Source organism: Carcharhinus amblyrhynchos, chromosome 3 (assembly GCF_965287045.1).
Source record: "Carcharhinus amblyrhynchos chromosome 3, sCarAmb.v2.hapA, whole genome shotgun sequence".
Taxonomy (NCBI): Eukaryota; Metazoa; Chordata; class Chondrichthyes; order Carcharhiniformes; family Carcharhinidae; genus Carcharhinus; species Carcharhinus amblyrhynchos.
Genome location: NC_137326.1, coordinates 50,599,259 through 50,619,281, shown reverse-complemented (window position 1 = coordinate 50,619,281; position 20,023 = coordinate 50,599,259). Strand labels below are relative to the sequence as shown.

General features: G+C 39.8%; 1 protein-coding gene across 7 annotated transcripts in view; it reads right to left on the bottom strand.

Annotated features, from left to right (window-relative positions):
* The window catches only part of LOC145339411 (protein bassoon-like), a 553,674-nt gene that overhangs the window by 151,190 nt on the left and 382,461 nt on the right, over positions 1–20,023 (bottom strand). For all 7 annotated transcript variants that reach the window (XM_080183908.1, XM_080183915.1, XM_080183882.1 and 4 more), the window contains 2 exons: positions 6,647–8,789; positions 5,262–6,235 (listed from right to left, as the gene is read on the bottom strand). In XM_080183908.1, coding sequence (XP_080040034.1) covers positions 5,262–6,235; positions 6,647–8,789 — 3,117 coding nt within the window. The remainder of the gene's footprint in view (positions 1–5,261; positions 6,236–6,646; positions 8,790–20,023) is intronic.

The window sequence follows — 20,023 nt, the reverse complement described above, 5'->3', positions numbered from 1 at the left end:
GAAGGTACTGAGTACATTGCCAAATTCATTGACGAGGCAATGGCAGGTGGGAAAAGCAAGTTCTGAGGAGGACAGAAAGACTCTGTAAAGGCATACACATATATTAAATGACTGGGCAAAAATTCAGTGGATGGAAAATAATGTAGGAAAATGTGAGGTTGACAACTTTGTTGAAAAGGGTAGAGTATTATTTAAATAGAGAAGAATACTGCAATACAGAAGGATATGGGTGCGCTTGTATATGAAACACAAAATATTAGTTATGCAGGGACGCAAGTAATTAGGAAGGCAATTGGAATATTGACCTCAATTGCAAGCGGGGTGGAGAACTAAATTAGGGAAATCTTTTGCAATTGTACAAGGAGTTGCTGGGACCATACCTAGAGTACTGTGCACAGTTTTGGTCTCCTTATTTAAAAAGGGATATACTTGCATTGGGGGAGTTCAGGTTGTCTTAGGAGGAAAGGTTGGGCCAATATTCATGGAGTTTAAAAGAATGAGAGGTGATTTTATTGAAACATTTTGAGACAGCTTGACTGGGTAGATGCTATAAGGATGTTTTCTCATGAGGAAATCAAGGTTTAGGGGACATAGTTTTGGAATAAGGGGTCACTTTACATGGAGATGAGGAATTTCTTCTCTTAGGGAGTCATTAATCTGTGGAATCCTCTACCTTAAAGAGGTATTCAAGACTGGAATGTTTTGAAATTCAAGAGATTTAAAGACTATGGGGAACTGAAGTTTCCGTTGAGGACAGATCAAATCAGCAAAAATCTTACTGAATGCTGGAGCAGGTTTAAGAGGCGGTAGTACAGTCTACTTCTGCTATTTCTTACGTTATATGACACACATATTTACCCCTTTGTGGCACAATGTGTGATATATAAGATTGTGTAATACAAACATTCAAATAATGATTTATTTGTGAGACATACATTGAAAAGTAAAGATGCACATATTATTAGTCTAGTGGATTAATATTTAAGGTACTGTTAGAGTCCGTGCTGACACATACGTGCTTGAGTGTTGACAAAGACCAAGTTCGGTGCACTTTAGCAGGTAGAGATTCCATCATGTCTTCTGATGCTGAAAGACTCCATTTAATTAGATTATGGATGATCTGTATCTTAACACCACTTGTCTGCCTTGGTTCCATACCCATTCATACATTACCTAACAAAAATCCCAGTTTTCAAAGTTTAAGTTGACAGAGCATTCACAGCTTTTTGGGAGGGAAAGTTCAGATTTCCACCACGTGTGTGTGAAGCGGTGTATCCTGACATCAACTCTGAATGTTCTAGCTCTAATTTTAAGGTCACATTCTTTTGCTTTGGGCTCCCCAAATAGAGCACATTGTTTCTATTTAACCTTTCAAATTCTTTAGTCATCCTTCAATTAGATTATCCTTAACTTCTATACCCAAGGGACTAAAAGGCTTGTTCATGCAGCCTGTCCTCGTAACTTAACTCTTTTTGCCCTAGTTCATTTTTCAGTTGCATCCTTCTTGGAGTTAACTCCAACTAGTATTCCTTCACTCCAACCAAATTTTCCCTATCCCTAATTCCCTCAACTCAACTGACTGAGATTTCTCAACCAAGACAATTTCCAGGTGAAGGAGTCTTTCTAACCCAATTCTAGGGGACAGCAGGTCGCACTTATATATCACTTTTGACATAGTAAAAGCTCCTAAGACATTTTACAGCAGACTTATCAAACAAAATTTGACACAAAATACTTAAGGAGACGGTAAGTCAGATGACCATAAGTTTGATCAAAGGGGTAGTTATTAAGAGATGCCTTAAGAGGTAGAGAGTGGACAGATTTAAGGAATAAATTCAAGGGCTTAGCAGCTGTTGGTTCAACCACCAGTCCACTTTTCATTCTTGTACTTACTCGTTGATCTACATTGGTTTCTGGCTGAGAAATGTGTTAATTTATAAAACTCAAATTTGTTGTTAAATTATTTCATAATCATGCCCCTCCCTATCTGTGCTCCTCCATTTCCTCCTGTGTGCATTGGGCTTTCATTGCTCACTGGTCATCTGACTTACTTTCTCCTAAGGTATTTTGTGTCAAATTCTGTTTTATAAGATTCCTGTAAAATGCCATGGGAGCTTTCATTATGTCAAAAGCCAAATTACTTATAATGAAACTCATCTGCATATTGTGTTAAGACAATGCCATCTTTTCCGCTGATCTAAATTGTATGACAGATTTGTGACAGGCAGAGCGAAAGGTTCTGAACAACTTGATGTTAAATCTGGCCTTGGCATGAATGTAAAGGGAGGTCAGCTTCAGGAGGACATAAAAGCTTGGGACATAACAAATTTTCTGATTGTTAATGTTAACTTACACAATCCACTGGCACTTTTGAATCCTAAGACTGTTCCTAATTCTGTTGCACTCACATTTGTCATGAACAACGCCCCATTTGCTGGGAGTATCTTGATGTACAGTACCTCCTATGATTGATTTAACTTTTTGTTATGGCAGACATTTATTTTGGGATGGGTTTTCCTGTTTAATTATCACTTTTAACTTTGCTAAACCAAGGGAGATAAAAAATCTTTTAATTAATTAATACAGATTAATACCTTTTTTCTTGTCATCTTGGTCAAAAAACTGGAACACTCTCTCTCTTTAACAGCACAATGGGCGTACCTAAACCAATGGGCTGCAGCAGTTCAAGAAGATCACCCACTTTCACCTTATAAGGGGCAATGTGGGTTTGGCAACAATTCTGGCCTTGCCAACGTTGCTCGCATCCCGTGAAAAGATTTTTAAAAGCCCTGAACTGATTGTGAATTCTGAACTACTAATCAATACTTTTTCACATTTTGGCACTGATACCATTAAAAATCACTCTTTGGGTGGCCTTTATCTTGACTTTGTGTAAAGAACACAAAAAAAGTATTTGCATTCTGAGCATGCTGTCACATGGCAAGTACATTCTTCAGATGCAATATTCACAAAGGACCTTTTGTGATTAGGCTTCTTACACTTCATACATGCCTCTAGACTTAATTCAACACTTTATGCAGTGAGTGCTTAGGACTTGGAGTGCACTGCCTCAGAGTGTGGTAGAGAACAAATTCAACTGTGGCTTTCAAGAGAATTTAATAATTGATAAAGCGAAAAGGCAATGGGGAAAAGGCAGTGGATTGAGATTCTCTGGCTAGCTCTTACAGAGAGCCAGCAGAGACACAAGGCCTCCTTCTGTGGTGCAACTATTTTACAATTCTATATCTCTTGCTTGTTCTTGCTGCCTACGTATAGAGTGGCTGATGATGGCGCACTCAAACTGTGGTAAGTGGTAGGCTGAAAATGTAAGTTTTTGATGCGCTTGGATGAGGAAATCATTAAGGGCCCTGGATAACAGGTAGCTAAGGAGCTATATGAGAACACAAAAGGATTTTAGTACAGCGCAGCTTTATTGGAAAGCAAACACTGATAATTATTTATTTAAACAATTGCTTTTATATGTGTAGAAGAGACACATTCTTGTGTTATTTCATATGTATAACATCTTGCTTTAATAACTCATGAAAGTTAGATGTTATGAAAAGCACAAAGACAGACTGACAGTATGCGTGCAATGGAGTACTGCCTTTTTCTACAGCAAACCTCCAACACAATAATAATGATTTGTCTGCCTCACCCTAGCACAGATAAAATAGGTCAAGTTACTGCCTGAACTATAATGGAGTCTGAAATAATTATTACTTAATATCTCATCAGCTGGATTTTGCTATTAGTGGTGAAACAGCAGTAGTCGTTGCTGATCTTGAAGAAAATTGCCCACGAAGATCTGGTCATCTCTGTGGTGTGTTTTCTCCTTTTGCAATGGTGCTAAGGGGATCTCCAGGCATCCAGCAGCAGTGATACCCACAAACAGGGTAAGCAGCTGATCACATTGAAGTATTCTCACAGACAGCAAACTGGGAAGTTAAAAGTACTGGTTATCCTTTACTTTTAGTTTCGATTTTCAGGTGGTGGATAGCAGTCTAAATAATTATGATTGGATTAAGACAGAAGCTAAGTTATCATAAACTTTTTAAAATACATTTTAAATGTGGATTTTTAAATCATGATGATGGAATTGGATATTCCACAGATGCAAAAGTTGTTTTTCAAGGACAGTGAGTGTTTTGCAGTAAATATGGAATTTGTACATTTACTTTTGCAAGGTGTAAATTTTTGAAAGGATTTTATGGCATCTAAAAGTGTAAAAGTGAAGTTTTTGTCAATTCACCAATTGCTTAATGATATCATTTTGGGAGTACAGGACCACTGGCAACGAATTCTGAAATACATGTTATTCTGCACACGTGCAGAGATACCTGAAGTTGCTGTCAGCTTCAGTTTTACCAGTGAGGGTGAACACTGTCAGTTTCATTGTCATTACCACTGTAAAATTCAGGCCTATGTTTCAGATCAACTTAAAGCACAGACTCAAATCAGTTTCAATCATCAAATTTCAACCTCAATTAGGCTGCCATATTTCGCTTGCCAATTAGTTAAATTTCACTTTTTGGATACCGGAAAACAATCACAATTTGTCAGCATTTTAATCAGAAGAGAGATCTAAAAGAAAGTATTCAGGGAATAGCTCCAATACGGAAAAAAGAAAGGAATCATAAAAGTTTTATTTCAAAGATTGAATGCTCTAGAGGAAGTTGACTAAAAATTTAAAAGTTGTTTGAAATATTACATCCAGACGCCATTTGAACTGGAAGGACAGAGTTGATGCCTGATTTGAACTGACTGACATTAGTTCGGACAGCATAAAATAGTACTAAATTTAGGCTGTCTCCCTCAATCAGGGGGATGAAGGGCCAACCATTGTTCCTATTCTTGATCATAGAATCCCAATAGTGCAGAAAGATGCCATTTGGTCCACTGAGTCTGCACCAGTCACAGTCTCTTCCTGGCTCTATCTCCATAACCTCACTTATTTACCCCGTTACACTCAGGGGCAATTTAACATAGCCAATCAACCTAACCCTCACATCTTTGGACTGAACCCAGAGCAGTAATCCTTGTTATTTGTTGTTCGTCACACACAGGATTGGGCTTGATGTGATGCCTCCACATTGGGATGGCCTGGCAATATTCAGTGTCTGGAATGACAAATTAAGAATGATCACTTTGGTGAGGTACTGGAGATCTGTCAGCTTCTGTGGAATAGTATTGGAGAAACAGGGACAAAAGGAAGAAAAAGCAAAAAAAAATGAACATTCATAACCTCGAATAAAATTTACCATAGTGGTGGTAGGCCTTGTTTGTGGATGTTGTGCCTGTGGTTGTGGCTGGGGCTGGCCTGCAGGTTGCTGAAGAGTCTGCTGCCTTGGCTGTTGTTGCTGCTGTTGTGGTTGCTGTTGTTGCTGCTGTTGTGGTTGCTGCTGGGCCTGTTGCTGCTGAGCTGGTTGCTGCTGGGCCGGTTGCTGCTGCTGCTGTGTTGGCCCTGGCTGTTGCTGCTGTTGTTGTGGCCGAACTTGTTGCTGCTGCGATTGCCGTGCCTGTTGCTGCTGCGATTGCCGTGCCTGTTGCTGTGGTTGAGGTTGGCGTGATTGTTGTTGCTGCAGTGGTAGTGCTCGTTGCTGCGCTTGCGATGATGGTTGCCTCACTTGCTGTGAAGGTGACTGCCGTACTTGCTGCTGCGAATGACCTTGTCGTGATGGTTGTGGTTGATTGTGCTGTGACCGAATTTGCTGCTGTGGAGGCTGTGGTTCAGATTGTTTTCTAGCTGCCTGTTGTTGCTGTTGCTGCTGCGAATGTTTCTGTGATCGTGGTAGCTCAGTGTCTGGGTGATGCCCAGATGATGATCGAGGCTGCGTCCACTCAGCAGAACCCAAGTGAGGATCCCGTTGAGACCTCGGCTCTGTTTGACTTCTTCTTTGTGAAGGCTGCTGGGAATATTGTCGGGATTCTTGGCGATGCTGTTCTTTTGGATGTTGCCTTGACGACTTGCGGGAAGGCTCCTCAACCGCATGACGTGAAGAATGTCGGCCAGCCTCTCCATACTGGTATGCAGACTGTTTCTGATGATCCTTTGAGGAGTACCGTGACTGTGAACGCTCCGCTGGTTGCCATGAATCATCTGGTGCCTCATCATAGTTGTGGCGTGAGTGGTTTCGGTGACTGCGTCTCTGCGATGAAGACTGTCCGCTATAATGTCTGGAACGCTCCCTTGGTTTTTCGAACCAGTCTGTCTCCTCTTGGCCCAAGTGATAGGCTTCAAAAACCAAAAACATATTACAGTCACTCTGTTCTCCTGCTGCATCTGTGGTACCAAGGCTGTAGCCATGCAAAGGTTCAATGCAGGCAGCTTGCCTCATGCAGGGAGCTCCAGGATAAGTTACTTATCAAACAGAATAAACCCACAAAAACACATCACTGAACAAACAAATCACCAACAGAAACAGTGAGCTGCGCAGCATGCTAAAAATGTAAAAAAAAGTGCATACAAAAGGGTAAAGGCACATGCCAATCAATTAGGCTTTAACCTTGTAAGAATTAAGTCTGTTTATACATGCATTTATTTACATTGTTGAAAAGATGCTTTTTCTGATGAAACTTTGCATTGAACATGCTTTGTAAATGATCTGTGTGTTAAGTTGATGAGATCACCAGTGATATTCTTTACCTTCACTGTCAGACACAGCACAGTGCATATCATCCATTACGTAACCATCATCCTCTCTGTAAGTATGGCTACGCGATGTCTCTTTCACATCCTGAACATCAGGCAGGGAGTGGCTGGAGCCAAACTGAGATCTGCTGTCTACAACATTTGGTGGGAGTGGTTCTCTAGAGGCCCTTGCCCCATGCATCTGATTTCCCATAGGACTCAAAGGGATTTCCTCTTCAGAGGCCTGCGCTCTCATTGGAGCACGGCTTCGACTATGACCCATTCCCATCTTTTGAGACCTATCCATGGTATCTCTTTCATAAGATTTACTTCTTGGACTAGCTGCTTCTTTCCCTAATTTTTCCATTCCATACATTGAGGAGGATCTTGATCTGCTGCCATTGCTGTACCCTCTCTCTGAATCTTCCATTGCTTCTCTACTACCATGACCAGAATATCTCTGTTGGTCATAAATATTTTTCTTCAGGCCATATGTTATCTCATCCTGAAGCTTTTGTGCCCTAAGGATTACGTTGTTTCCTGAAGATGAAGTTGTGACAGTGTATGAAGCAAAATCAGATTCCACATCTTTGGCTTCTTCAATAGGTGAAAATTTGGAGATTTTCTGTTCTATGTTTTGCTTTCTGTGTTTGCTGCGCTTGGCAGATATTACAGCAGGAGCCAGTTGTTTCGATGAATGCTTTTGAGACCCATAAGTGTTGTGCTTGTCTGTGCGCGAGGAATGTCTATGATTGTTATCTGCATAGTAATATGAAGATCCACTTGAAGAGTTTGATATTCTGCTATGGCTATCTGAATTCCTTTGGTATCCATTCTTCCCTCGATGGTCTGATACTTGGAGGTCATACATATCTTCCTCCGATTCATCATCAGCTTTATTATAAGTGTGGATTCTATTAGAATTGGTTGTTTCTGGGAAGTCATTCTTTTCCTTTGAATGTCTTGAATTACTATGCTGAGGTGATTGTTCTACTTTCTGGCTCTCTGTTGCTGAGGTATTCTCTTTGGTCAATTCACTGATATCATCGATCATGACATAATTACGAGAAACATTGTGCTCTAGGTTTGCATACAGAGAATCAGCTGAATAGTTAGTTGAAGGACTTTCCATTGCACTTCCACTATCAGCAACTCTCACCTCTACATTCTTATACTGATCATAGTTGTTACTCATTGTTGTGGTTGTGTAAACTTTCTCAGTTGGAGTTGCAGAAATAATTGCATTTGGATTACCAATTACTTCATAATTGGTGGGTATTTTCTGTTCAAGATCTGCTAACGATGTCTGCCTTGGTTTCTGATGTTGCGCAGGAAGGTTTGTCTGCTGTTGATACTGAGCATTATGACCAGACTGGAAGGAAGCCTGATTTGGATATGTAGTAGGAGCATGGTATTGGTTAGGTGGTTGGAATCCAGCTACATTTTGTAAACTATTGTCAGTTTGGTAATTTGTGTTCTGGGGATATGCATGTGGCTGGTAAGTGTTCTGAGAATGTAAGGCGGAATGAGACTGAAAATTGTTCTGTGACTGGTAACCATTTGGAACTGGGTAATGGGGTGGCTGATAACTTGCAGGTTGGTAATTTGTCATACCTTGAGGAGTGGTTTGTGGCAAAGGGTACTGTGATGATGTGGTTGGATGCTGTGCCATTGAGAATTCAGAATACTGATTGACTGGAGCAGTATGTGGCCTAGCTAAGACATTGTTGGTGTTGTATGAAGATATTCGCATGTTATTGACCTCACTGTCCGACATATAGTCCCTATCTTCTCCCAAGCCCCGCATGTAGCCCCCATCGCGCTTTGTTGGATCTTTGACAAAGGTTTCTTTTCTACGATTGATTCCTAGTTCTATGTAACGTAGCTTTGCATCAATTTCTTTTTCTTCTTCATCAAGCTCTGCCTGTTTCTTCTGGAGTTTGTTTGATTCTTGCTCCACTTTCTCCAGCTCATGGCTGATATCCTTAAGGAGTTTATCACGAGTGATTTGGTCAGGCAGAGTTCCCCGTTTACGAGGCAGGGAGGTTCCAAACAACTGTGGATGAATTGGTGCGCTAGCATGTATTATTTCTTCAGGTGGTGGACTTGGCAGGGTTCTCTTCACTTTTTTCATCGTGCTCTGCTGCCAGTTTCCGATCTGATAAAACAAAATTGCAGATTTTCTGTTACCTGTGTGAAGTACATCATGCCATTCTGATGCTTACTATGAATTATTTTCCCACACAGAGAATGCACAAAGGTCATCCTAAACCAAGGAATTGTCTCATTGAATTAGCCTAAATCAGCATGCACTGTAAATTATTCCAGTTGGATTATCATTCCATAAATATATTAAAAAACATCTGCAGCTAGAAGAAACCACTGAAAATAAGGACTTGGAGCATACTCTTTCATCACAAACTCAGGCTATCAGGCAAAATATTTTTGGGTTTATCTAACAATGTACTCATTCAGTAACAATCAATCAATTACAATTCAGAAAATGATGTATATCTTACATGCATTAAAGGTGCATATAAGGCATGTTCAAGATGCAAAGAAATTGATAAAATTATACCCTAGTTTTACATAATCTTGGAGCACTTTAAAAGTAATCAAACAGTATCTGTTAGCTAGTGGCATATCCACTATCCATGTACTCAATTCCTTAGCCTTCAGAATGTAAATTGCAACATTTGGCTTTACTACTAGGTTTTTTGTTAAAAAAATAGGGACCAATTCTGACCAATGAAATCTCACTTATTAGACTGCCCTATTTTATTCAAAGATTTTTTATTAATATTTTGTTGCAAAAGATAAAACAGTTTTAATCACCTCATTGGTTTTGCGATTATTCTCACCATTCAATGTGTAATTATTGCAACTAGCAATATTTTCATTGTCAACTTTCCCTGTGATTATTTGAACTGATACAGTGCACATTTGTGCATCTTTTTGGTTTTTTGTAACTGATAAGGAAAACACTTGTGATTCCTCATTCACACTGCATGAATTATAGCCAAGATGTTCATTCACGATGTGAGGAACACCTATGGTGCTTTATCCACACATGACTAGCTGAGATACCTCAGTCATATCACATAGACTCCAGAATTGCAATTTACAAAAATTAACTTAAGCAACATTAGAAAAAACGTCACCATACAATAACAAATTCCCAGTACCTGATAGATTCTATTTCAGGGCTATAAGGAAGTTGGGGAAGAAATTACAAATACCATCTTCATAATCTTGAAAGTTTCCAGATTTAAGAACTGATCCTTTGAATTGGAAAACTGTAAATGTAACTGCATTATTTAAAATGAAATTATAGATATGCTAGTCTAACATCTGTTGTGGGGAAAATATTGGAATGTGTGACCAAGGGTTTAGGGTAATTTGAACTGATTGGAAAGAGCAAACATGAATTGTAGGGGGTAGGTAATATCTAATGAAACTAACTGAGTAAGTAGTTACAGTGGTAGACAGGGCAATGTAGTTAGAAGTAGCTAATGTGAATCTCTAGAAAGCTTTTGCTAAGATTCGATATAAGAGAATTGATAGATATAATTAAATATAATGAAATTAAAGACAAATTATTGACCTGTTTAATAGGTTTACTTAGCAACAAATAGAAAACAGAGAAGAGAGTTAGTAAATATATAGTCCATATGGAAGAAATTAACTCAGTGTTTAACTTGGATCTGTGGTGGGGCCTCAACGATTCATGATATTTAGTAATGATTCAAATAACTTAACAGAGAGCCATATATCCAAATTTGCCAATGACACAAAGATAGGGGCATTCTAAGCAACAAAATCGAGAGAAGAAATTACACAGTGACCGTGGTAGCTTAAGAGTGGTAGATGGATTTCAGCAAAATTAAGTTTGAAACAATCCATTTTGAACCAAGAAAGTTTTGTATATTTTAAATAGTGAAAAGCTAGGAATGGTAGAGGTCCAAAAGATTTATGTATGCATATCTAGTTAAGTTCAAAAATAATCAAAAAACTAATGCAATTCTAGCCCTTAAGGCCAGAGAACCAGATTAAAAAGGAGGGAAGTTTCTCTCAGGAATAGGAGTCCTTGGTTAGACCACTTCTGGAGTACTGTGTACAGTCCGAGTTACTGCACCTTAGAAAGGAGATATCGTTATATGGGTTAACACATCAGAATGCTACAGAGCTTTGAGGGTTAAATTGTGAGGAGAAAGTACCCAAGCTAGTCTTATTGCCCTCGGAATGTAGAATGTTAAGGGATGGTTTGACTGAGAATAGATGGAGAACAGTTTTTTCACTAGTGTGGTAGGGTGGGGGGGAGGCAGTTAATGACAAGGGAACATCAATTTAATATCAGAACTAAGACATTCAGGGAAGAAATTAGGAAACACTTCTTGTGCAAATGGTAACAAAATGTGGAACACCCTCGCTCTCTAACACATGAAGAGCAGCTAAGATGCCTCGACAAAACCGGATGGAAAACTCATGAAATAACTCATTCATGCCACATGGAGAACCCACTGATGAAGCTCTATGCAATTTTATTTTGTGTTTTTCATTCATCCTATTCTGAAGGCAGCCAAGTAGGGTTATGAGAGAGATGGTGGCTCAACCCATCAAACCACAAAACCATTCCTCAAGGATAAGTCCATCAAACAATTGTTAAAATTATGGTAGTAACTGGACTGAAAAACTGTGTCAGGGAATACTAGAATGCCACAGCACATGAAATCCTCAACTCAATTTTCCCATTCCCAGTCAAAGAGTATAGAGATTAAATGTTGTGCCTCATCTCCTGTCCTGGATATGATAGAATCATAGAATGATACAGCAAAAAAGGAAGTCATTTGGCTTGCAGAAAGTAAATCTCTTTAATACAGATGCCTCATTAGAATGTGCCAGTGCTTGTGCCATTTTCCATTCATATTGGAATATGCTGGTAATTGTGACTGTGAAAATTCAGAAAGCTAACCGTCTCAACTGCAGATGACTATCCTTTTTCTTAGGAGGTAAACGAACAAAAATGGTAGAATATTAAGGGATATTAAGTAATCTAGTAAACCACATTTTAGATATTTTGCAAGTCCAGAATTCTTTAGAACCTGTCAATGTAATCCTGCCTAGGGACCACTAAACACCATGCTCTTCTAGAATGAGGTTTGTTACATGGTTTCATCACTGATGCAGCAGCTGTAAACTGCTACCTTATCATTAAAAATCTTATAAAATGTTAAAGTGAGGATGATGCATTATAGAGAGGTGCTTTATGTAATTTCTTGGTGAGTAAGAGAATCATAAAAGAGCATATTCTAGAGTGAAGGCAGAGAGGCATTTTATATTAATATCAGAGTCATAAACAATTGCAGAGTATTCATTTTATAGTGAGGGAAGTATAAAGACACATTAATAAGTCTTCAGTGAGGGAAAGTATCTTTACAGTTTCACTAACAGAGAACAATATTTACATTCTGGTACAAAGTATTATATTGAGAAGGTAGGTGTTCTTATCTTGAGTCAGATAGAATAAATAAGAAAAATATCTACAAATATATTGTAGCATTGATCACAGAAATTATACAATGGTCCAGAAAATCTAGAAAACAAATTGTAGAGTTTTGTTTTACACGTTTGAAGGGTTTGATTTTGTTCCTGTTTGAGTTTCTTTTCATAATTTGTTGTACTCATTTGACGCTCTTGTGGATAAAGTCAGCTGTCACAGTAACACAAACTAGAAGCAGGAGTAGACCGTTCAGCTCTTTGTGTCTGCTCCGCCATTCATTTTGATCATGGCTGATCTTTGAATTCAATATCCTGAAACCTCAGTGGTTTTGTGGAGGGACAGGGCAGAAGATAGAAATAAACTTTTAAGTGTGCATTTGTGGATGTTGCAGAAGACACGACCCAAGTCAGTTGTAACATAACCTACAATTGAAAAATACTGATGACACTGTCTAGACTCAGGGAGTCTGACTATTTGACTGATGCCACGACCTAGGCTCGGATCGAATGACTATCTGACTGATGACATTGTCTAGACTCAGGAAGAGTGATGTTTTGGCTGATGACACTGTAGACAAGAACCTTTTGGCTGAAATGCTCAAGAGTTGTCAGCACCTAAGGTGCAAAGCTTATGACACAGCTTTTAATGTTTGGTGAAGTGAATGTAAATGAGTGTTGCCAAATTTGCCTTTAACCAGTGAAGCATTTTGGGAAAGTAATAATTTGTTTTTCTTCAGTGCTTTAATACAGTGAGTGCCAGCAGGCTTAATTTATTCCATTGGCAGCAGTGCAAGATTCACAATCTGATTATCCATCCTTCCTCTTCGCAAAAATCCTGATTCAAACAGAATACTTCCCGCATTTTTCAGAGTTTAATTGTATTTCATGATTTTATCCTTGTGATCTAAATCTTTTTCTAAAGCTCATTATTAGAAAATACTTTCCAAGGATATTAACACTAATTGGAATAGCCTTAAGAAACCTTATAACTTCTTATCAAGTATGCTTAATCAATATGAAGTAATTATATGTCATTGATTTGTAACGCAATGTTGAAACTTCATGGAATAGATAACACATTATTCAGATGTACTGTGAACTGGTTAGTCAGTGAAAGAGATTGTGAAAATGGTCGATCTTGAGTACAATAACCAATGTGTTTCACAGAGATCTATTCCATGGTCCCTGCAGTTCACAACATTTTTGAATGTTATGGAACAATGTATCTGTAGTAAATCAGCTGAATAAAGTCATAAGAACAGGAAGACAGTTGAGGATTTTGTGAAACTTGGACCAGTTACATGGGTGAGCTGAGATATGGAAGCTGTATGTCACTGTCGGTCAATGTTCAGTATAATGCATATTGGAATAAGTACCATAATCTGGTATACATTATGAAGGAGTTCCAGTTTGAAACAGAGAAACTCAACCTTCCAGGATTAAAGCTCCTTAAAGTTTCACTAAATAACATGAAAGAGTTAGGTTTCAGAGAGGAATGACAATGCACAACAGGGGAATGAGTGAACTTCAAGGTTTTGCAACATAATGATGCAGGAGGTGGGCAAAATACAGAGGTTCTCCATTTACAGAGAAGTAGGAAGCCTTCAGACTAACATTTCAAAGGCAGTGGGAGTAGGTAGCCATCATGCACTACATTTACAGGAACCTAATATCTAACTTTCCTTCTCACAACCCATTATGTCCTCTGATTTACAAGTTGCAGGTGGTCTGAGCATGCACTCTTGCTTTCATCCCCACTTCTCCCATCACAATTCTACCTTTGTGCTTTTCTCTCTCAAGAAATCCAAGGCCTGGTCAGGCACTGATGGAAGTGAAATAATTGGTCAAGAAGAAATACAGTGCTGACGATGAAACATCATCATTCATTTTTACAGTTTCTGGCTCCAGTTCAGATACTGACATTGTGTATTTTGGAAGCTTGCTTACAGGTGGAATCTGTGCATGGCAATTCACTGGATAATGTGGCCTACAACCACAGCAGGAAGAAAAGGTAGCTGAAGTGCCAACTCACCAAGGTTGCTTGTGAATTCTGCTTAAATGTGGCAGCATACAGAAAAAAGGTGATGCGTATGCACAAATAAATGCCTGTTCTCCCTGTGTCATTTCTAATTAATCTCTGTCATGCAATAGAACAAGAGGATTTAAAACGCACAGCAAGTGGTATGAGCAGAAACCTTGAAATTACAACCAAGGCCTTCAAGTACGTGCCATACCACTCCTTGTATACATCACCAACTTTAAGAAACCACCAAACATTTCTCCTAACTCAGCAAACTAATTCAGTAGAAATCAATCAGCAATTAATCTGAAAGCACCTAATGATGCCTTTAAAAAGTGCTGATGAAAGTGTTCTTCCTGCTGCTGTAGACATGTTCAGTTGTGCTTTTCAGAAGGTCTGTCAGTTGGAGCATTGAGATGCTAAGTCAGATCAGAGTTATACACTGATGTCACATTTTGCCGATACTGCACACTTCCAGCACTAATGACTTCACCATAATTTTGCAGCCAATGCCAGAAATGTACACAGATGTCCTTCTGAACCCAGGTGGTACCCCTGACTTTGAAAGTGCAGGTGTTTTATAATCAAATTTTGTAGCTTTAGACTTTAATTTGAGCTGCTGAGATTAAAAACTGGCAGAAAGTGGGAAGTGGTGTTCCACAGATATCAAAGCTTGGACCACTGTCATTAACCAGTTACATAAACAAGCAAGATCAGGAATCAGAAGTATAATTTCAAAACATGTATATACGATGGTGGGAGGATGGGGTGGGTGGTGGACGGAGAATATTAACAGTTGAAACTGAGGAAGACCACCCAAAAAAGAAAATAAGTGAACTTGCAGAATGGCATATAAATTGCAACTGATCAAGGTGAAAAAATAAGAGCTTGGGCATTTAAGTAGAGGCTCACATACTCATTGAAAATAAGCAACTGAATGGAGTAGAGATCTAGAGGTGTAGATACATGTATTATTAGAAATAGCAGCATAGGTTAACAAAAGCCATAAACATGTAAGCAAAGCACTGTGGCTTATTTCCAGAGGAATAAAATTGAAAAGCAGAGAAACCATTTTGAACATTTCTGGCACCTCTGACATATACACAGTACTGGTCTCCATTTAATAAAATGCCAAGAGAGTCATGAGAAAAAGTGCAATAAAGACTATAAGGTTGACACCTGAGCTGAGAAATGATTAATGTCAAGAAATACTAAAGAGGTTGGGGTTCTTTTCTCCAGAAAAAAAGGTTGAGAGATGCCCTGATAGATGTCGTGGAATTCTCAAGTATATCTTTCTGTAGACAAGGACCCATTGGAGAAAATATCCATTACGAGGGAGGAAGTGTTAGGGTTTTTAGGTAATATTAAAACTGATAAATCTCCGGGGCCTGACTGCATTTATCCTTAGCTACTTAGGGAGGCAAGAGATGAAATTGCTGGGCCTCTGACGCAAATCTTTGTCTCTTCTTTGGACACAGGTGAGGTCCCAGAGGACTGGAGGATAGAGAACATGGTACCGTTGTTTAAAAATGGTAGTAGGGATAACCCGGGTAATTATAGGCTGGTGAGCTTGACATCAGTGGCAGGGAAGTTGTTGGAGAGGATTCTTAGAGATAGGATGTATATGCATTTAGAACATGACAATCTGATTAGTGACAGGCAACATGGTTTTGTAAAGGGGAGGTCGTGCCTTACAAATCTGGTAGAATTTTTTTGAGGATGTGACAAAAACGGTTGACGAAGGACGAGCCGTGGATGTCGTCTATATGGATTTCAGTAAGGTGTTTGACAAAGTCCCTCATGGTAGGTTGGTGAAAAAGGTTAAGGCTCATGGGATACAAGGACAGGTGGCTAGATGGATTGAGAACTGGCTTGGTAACAGGAGACAGAGGGTAGCAGTGGAAGGGCCTTTTTCTAGCTGGAGGTCTGTGACTAGTGGTGTTCCGCAGGGCTCCATACTGGGACCTCTGCTATTTGTAATATATATAAATGATTTGGAAGAGGGACTAACTGGTGTGAACAGCAAGTTTGCAGATGACACGAAGATGGCTGGACTTGCTGATAATGATGAGCAGTGTCAGACAATACAGCAGGATATAGATAGGCTGGTAAATTGGGTGGAGAATTGGCAAATAGAATTTAATCCAGATAAATGCAAGGATAAATGCATTTTGGAAGAAATAATGTAGGGGGGATTTATACAATAAATGGTAGGACTATTAAGAGTATAGAAACACTGAGGGACCTAGGTGTGCAAGTTCACAAATCCTTGAAGGTGGCAGTACAGGTGGAGAAGGTGGCGAAGAAGGCTTATGGTATGCTTGCCTTTATAGGAAGGGGTATAGAGTATAAAAGCTGGCGTCTAATGTTGCAGTTGTATAGAACGTTGGTTAGACTGCATTTGGAGTACTGTGTCCAGTTCTGGTCGCCGTATGACCGGAAGGACGTGGAGACCCTGGAGAGAGTGCAGAGGAGGTTTACCAGGATGCTGCCTGGTATGGAAGGTCTTAGCTATGAGGAGAGATTGGGCAAATTGGGGCTGTTCTCCCTGGAAAGACGGAGAATGAGGGGAGATCTAATAGAGGTGTATAAGATTATGAAGGGTATAGATAGAGTGAACAGTGGGAAGCTTTTTCCCAGGTTGGATATGAAAATCACGAGGGGCTTCGGGCTTAGGGTTAGAGGGGCGAGGTATAATTCAGATGTTAGAGGGAGGTTTTTCACACAGAGGGTTGTGGGGGCCTGGAATGCACTGCCAAGTAGAGTGGTGGAGGCAGGCACGCTAGAGTTGTTTAAGGCTTACCTAGATAGGCACATGAGCGGACTAGAGATGGAGGGATACAAAAGATTGTTCTAATTAAGGATCAAGAACCTCAGGACGTTCCTGGGATTCCTATGGGCAGTCCAACATATTTTATGGCCCACCTGTCTTACATTTGAGCTTCTGGGGATCTTCTGTGAACGTCTGTATAAGCTGTGTATGTTTATTGATGTCTTCTTTTTTACATCCACAGGTGATTCGGTCTGCCTTGTTGGCCAACAAGGGGCATACATGCGGTGGGTCGTGCGAGGGCTGCTCTTGGATGTTGCTTCGAGAGTTGCCTAGTGCTTCATGTCGTTAGTGTACGCTTAAACTGGACCAACTGACGGGCAACACGACAGCTCAGTGACTATCACTGTTTGCTGTGCAGATACATGGACCTGGGTCGGATCTTTGACTTGGGTCAGTGTCTGTGGGAGTTTGCACATTCTCCCCCCTGCTTGCGTGGGTTTTCTCTGGGTGCTCCGGTTTCCTCCCACACCCCAAAAAATGTGCTTTTAGGCTGATTGGTGTTAACAAATTGTCCTTAAATTAGACCTCCCTTAATCTGGCGCACATATAATTCTCTAAATTTGCACACCTTTATTGTGGAGTCCAAGAGGTGTAGACAAAAGTCGTAGGTAGGAGGAGGATTGGAATGAGGCACTCACTGAATGTTAAAATGGGAAGTGCAGGCTTGTAGGGCTGAACGGCCTGTTTCCTGTGCTGTGTGGTTCTTTGAGAGCTACAGCAAAAACTATATACAATGGTTAAATGGTGCTAATGGTGCAATAAAAACAGAAAATGGTGGAAATACCCAGCAAGTCTGGCAGTATTTGTGATGAAAGGAACAGAGTTAACCTTACATGTCAATATTTTCAGGATTTTCTATTACCAATTTCAGACTTGACGCATCCATAGTATAAAGGAAAAATACTGTGGATGCTGGAATCTGAAACAAAAATAGAAAACGCTAAAATACTTCAGCAGGTCTGACAACACCTGTGGAGAGAGAATTGAGCCAATGTTTTGAATCAGGATGACTTTTCATCAGAGCTCAAATAAAAATTCTGTTGGAGAAAAGAGCATACTTCTTCAGGGTAGGTATCTGTGAAAGCCAATGTTTTGAGTCTGGACTCTCTTCACAGATGTTGTTAGACTTGCTAAGATTTTCCAGCATTTTATGTTTTTGTTTGTAGCATCCACAGTATATTGCTTTTGCGCTATAATGCTGTCTGCCCTTTCTTACTCAAGACTAGCATGGCAGAGGAAGAAATGAAAACAGAAAATGCTGGAAAATCTCAGCAGGTTTGACAGCATCTGTGGAAAGAGAACTGAGCCAACGTTAAGTCTGGATGACTCTTCATCAGGGTAGCTGAGATTTTCCAGCATTTTCTGTTTTTGTTTCAGAATCCATCATCCACAGTAATTTACTTTCATCTTAGGGGAAGAACTTATTTACTTCCACATGAAATGGTTGTTAAAATTTGTTTTGAAGGAAATGGTACTGAAATGATAGTAACTAAGAGCTTTGCATTCCAATCCATTGAGTATCTATTTTTAGGTTTGCGCTTCCTCTTCAAAGGTGTCTGAAAGTCCATAGCTAAATCCAGAAACCAGAAGAACAGAAGTTTGTTTTGAAGTGCTTTTTAAAGCGGGAAGGTAAGAGGCATAATTAAGGTAATCACACTTTAACGAGGTGCAAAGAGCTGATTGAACAGTTTAATCTGCCTGAAATAGCTGACTTCTATTGTGATGGAAAATGGTTATTGTTAATTGCCTGGCATATATAGTTGCAACCATAGGCGTAGGCACAGTTAGTGTTGGGGAATGTGTTCAAGCTCAAGGTTGTTTCACATTTCCTACCAAGTTCCAACAGCTCCTGTTTGAATACACTGACTGCTGACAACAGCAGTCAATGTATTCAAACAGGTCACTCGAACACAAATAGCATTTTTCAAGCAACACATACTCATATGACATAAGGTTATCTTTCACACGTTATGCAGGTTTTTTTAAAACACTGTTCAGCTGGTAACCCGAGCTTGAAATTAAAAATTCATGAACTAGAGTGGTGTAATGAAGTTATTTTTCATTTCAGGCTAAAATATCTGCGGCAACAATTTAAATGATCTCTTTCCATTATTTGAATCAAGGAAGAGAGGTTGAACAGAAATTTACTAAATGGCATTTGCAGCATATGAACAGCCTATTCGGCCCGACTGGTACATGCCTTCTCTATGCTTCATCAAGCCCCTCCCACCGTATCAGCATCACCTTTCTCCTTACTTACTTACTAGGCCTCTTCATAAATGCAGCATGCAAATTGCTTCAACAGCTTCATGTGGTGTTGAGTTCTGTAAGCCTCCTACTCTCTGATAAAGAAGCTTTACCTGAATTCATTATTGGATTTATTAATGACTACCTTGTATTTATGCACCCCTAGGTTTGGATTAACCTCAAGTGCAAATATTGACTGCAAAATGTAGCTCCATTGCGGCTGGAGTTTCAATGTTTAGAATGCTGCTTTATATCCAGAATGGTTTCTGAAGCACACACCTCTGGGGTTAACCGTGTCAGATACCATTTTGATAGGATATTAGCATGCATGGAGGGAGCATCTAGCTAAAGCATGCAGAGTACAAAAGGTTGTTACAGAAGGTTAGGGGGCATGGAGTTGGGGGTAAGGTGTTAGCGTGGATAGGGGATTGGCTGTCAAATAGGAGGCAGAGAGTGGGTGTCAATGGGTGCTATTTGGATTGGCGGTTGGTGACTAGTGGAGCACCCCAGGGATCGGTGCTGGGGCCTCACCTATTTACCATTTATATAGATGATCTGGAGGAGGGAACCGAGTGTAAGGTGTTGAAATTTGTTGATGACACAAAGATAAGTGGAACAGCAAATTGTACGGAGGGTGTAGAAAGTCTGCAGAGGGATCTAGATAGGCTGAGCGAGTGGGCGAGGACCTGGCAGATGGAATACAATGTTGGCAAGTGTGAGGTTATCCACTTTGGTAGGAATAATAGTAGGAAGGGCTACTACTTACAGGGCAAAAAGCTGCAGCATGCTACGA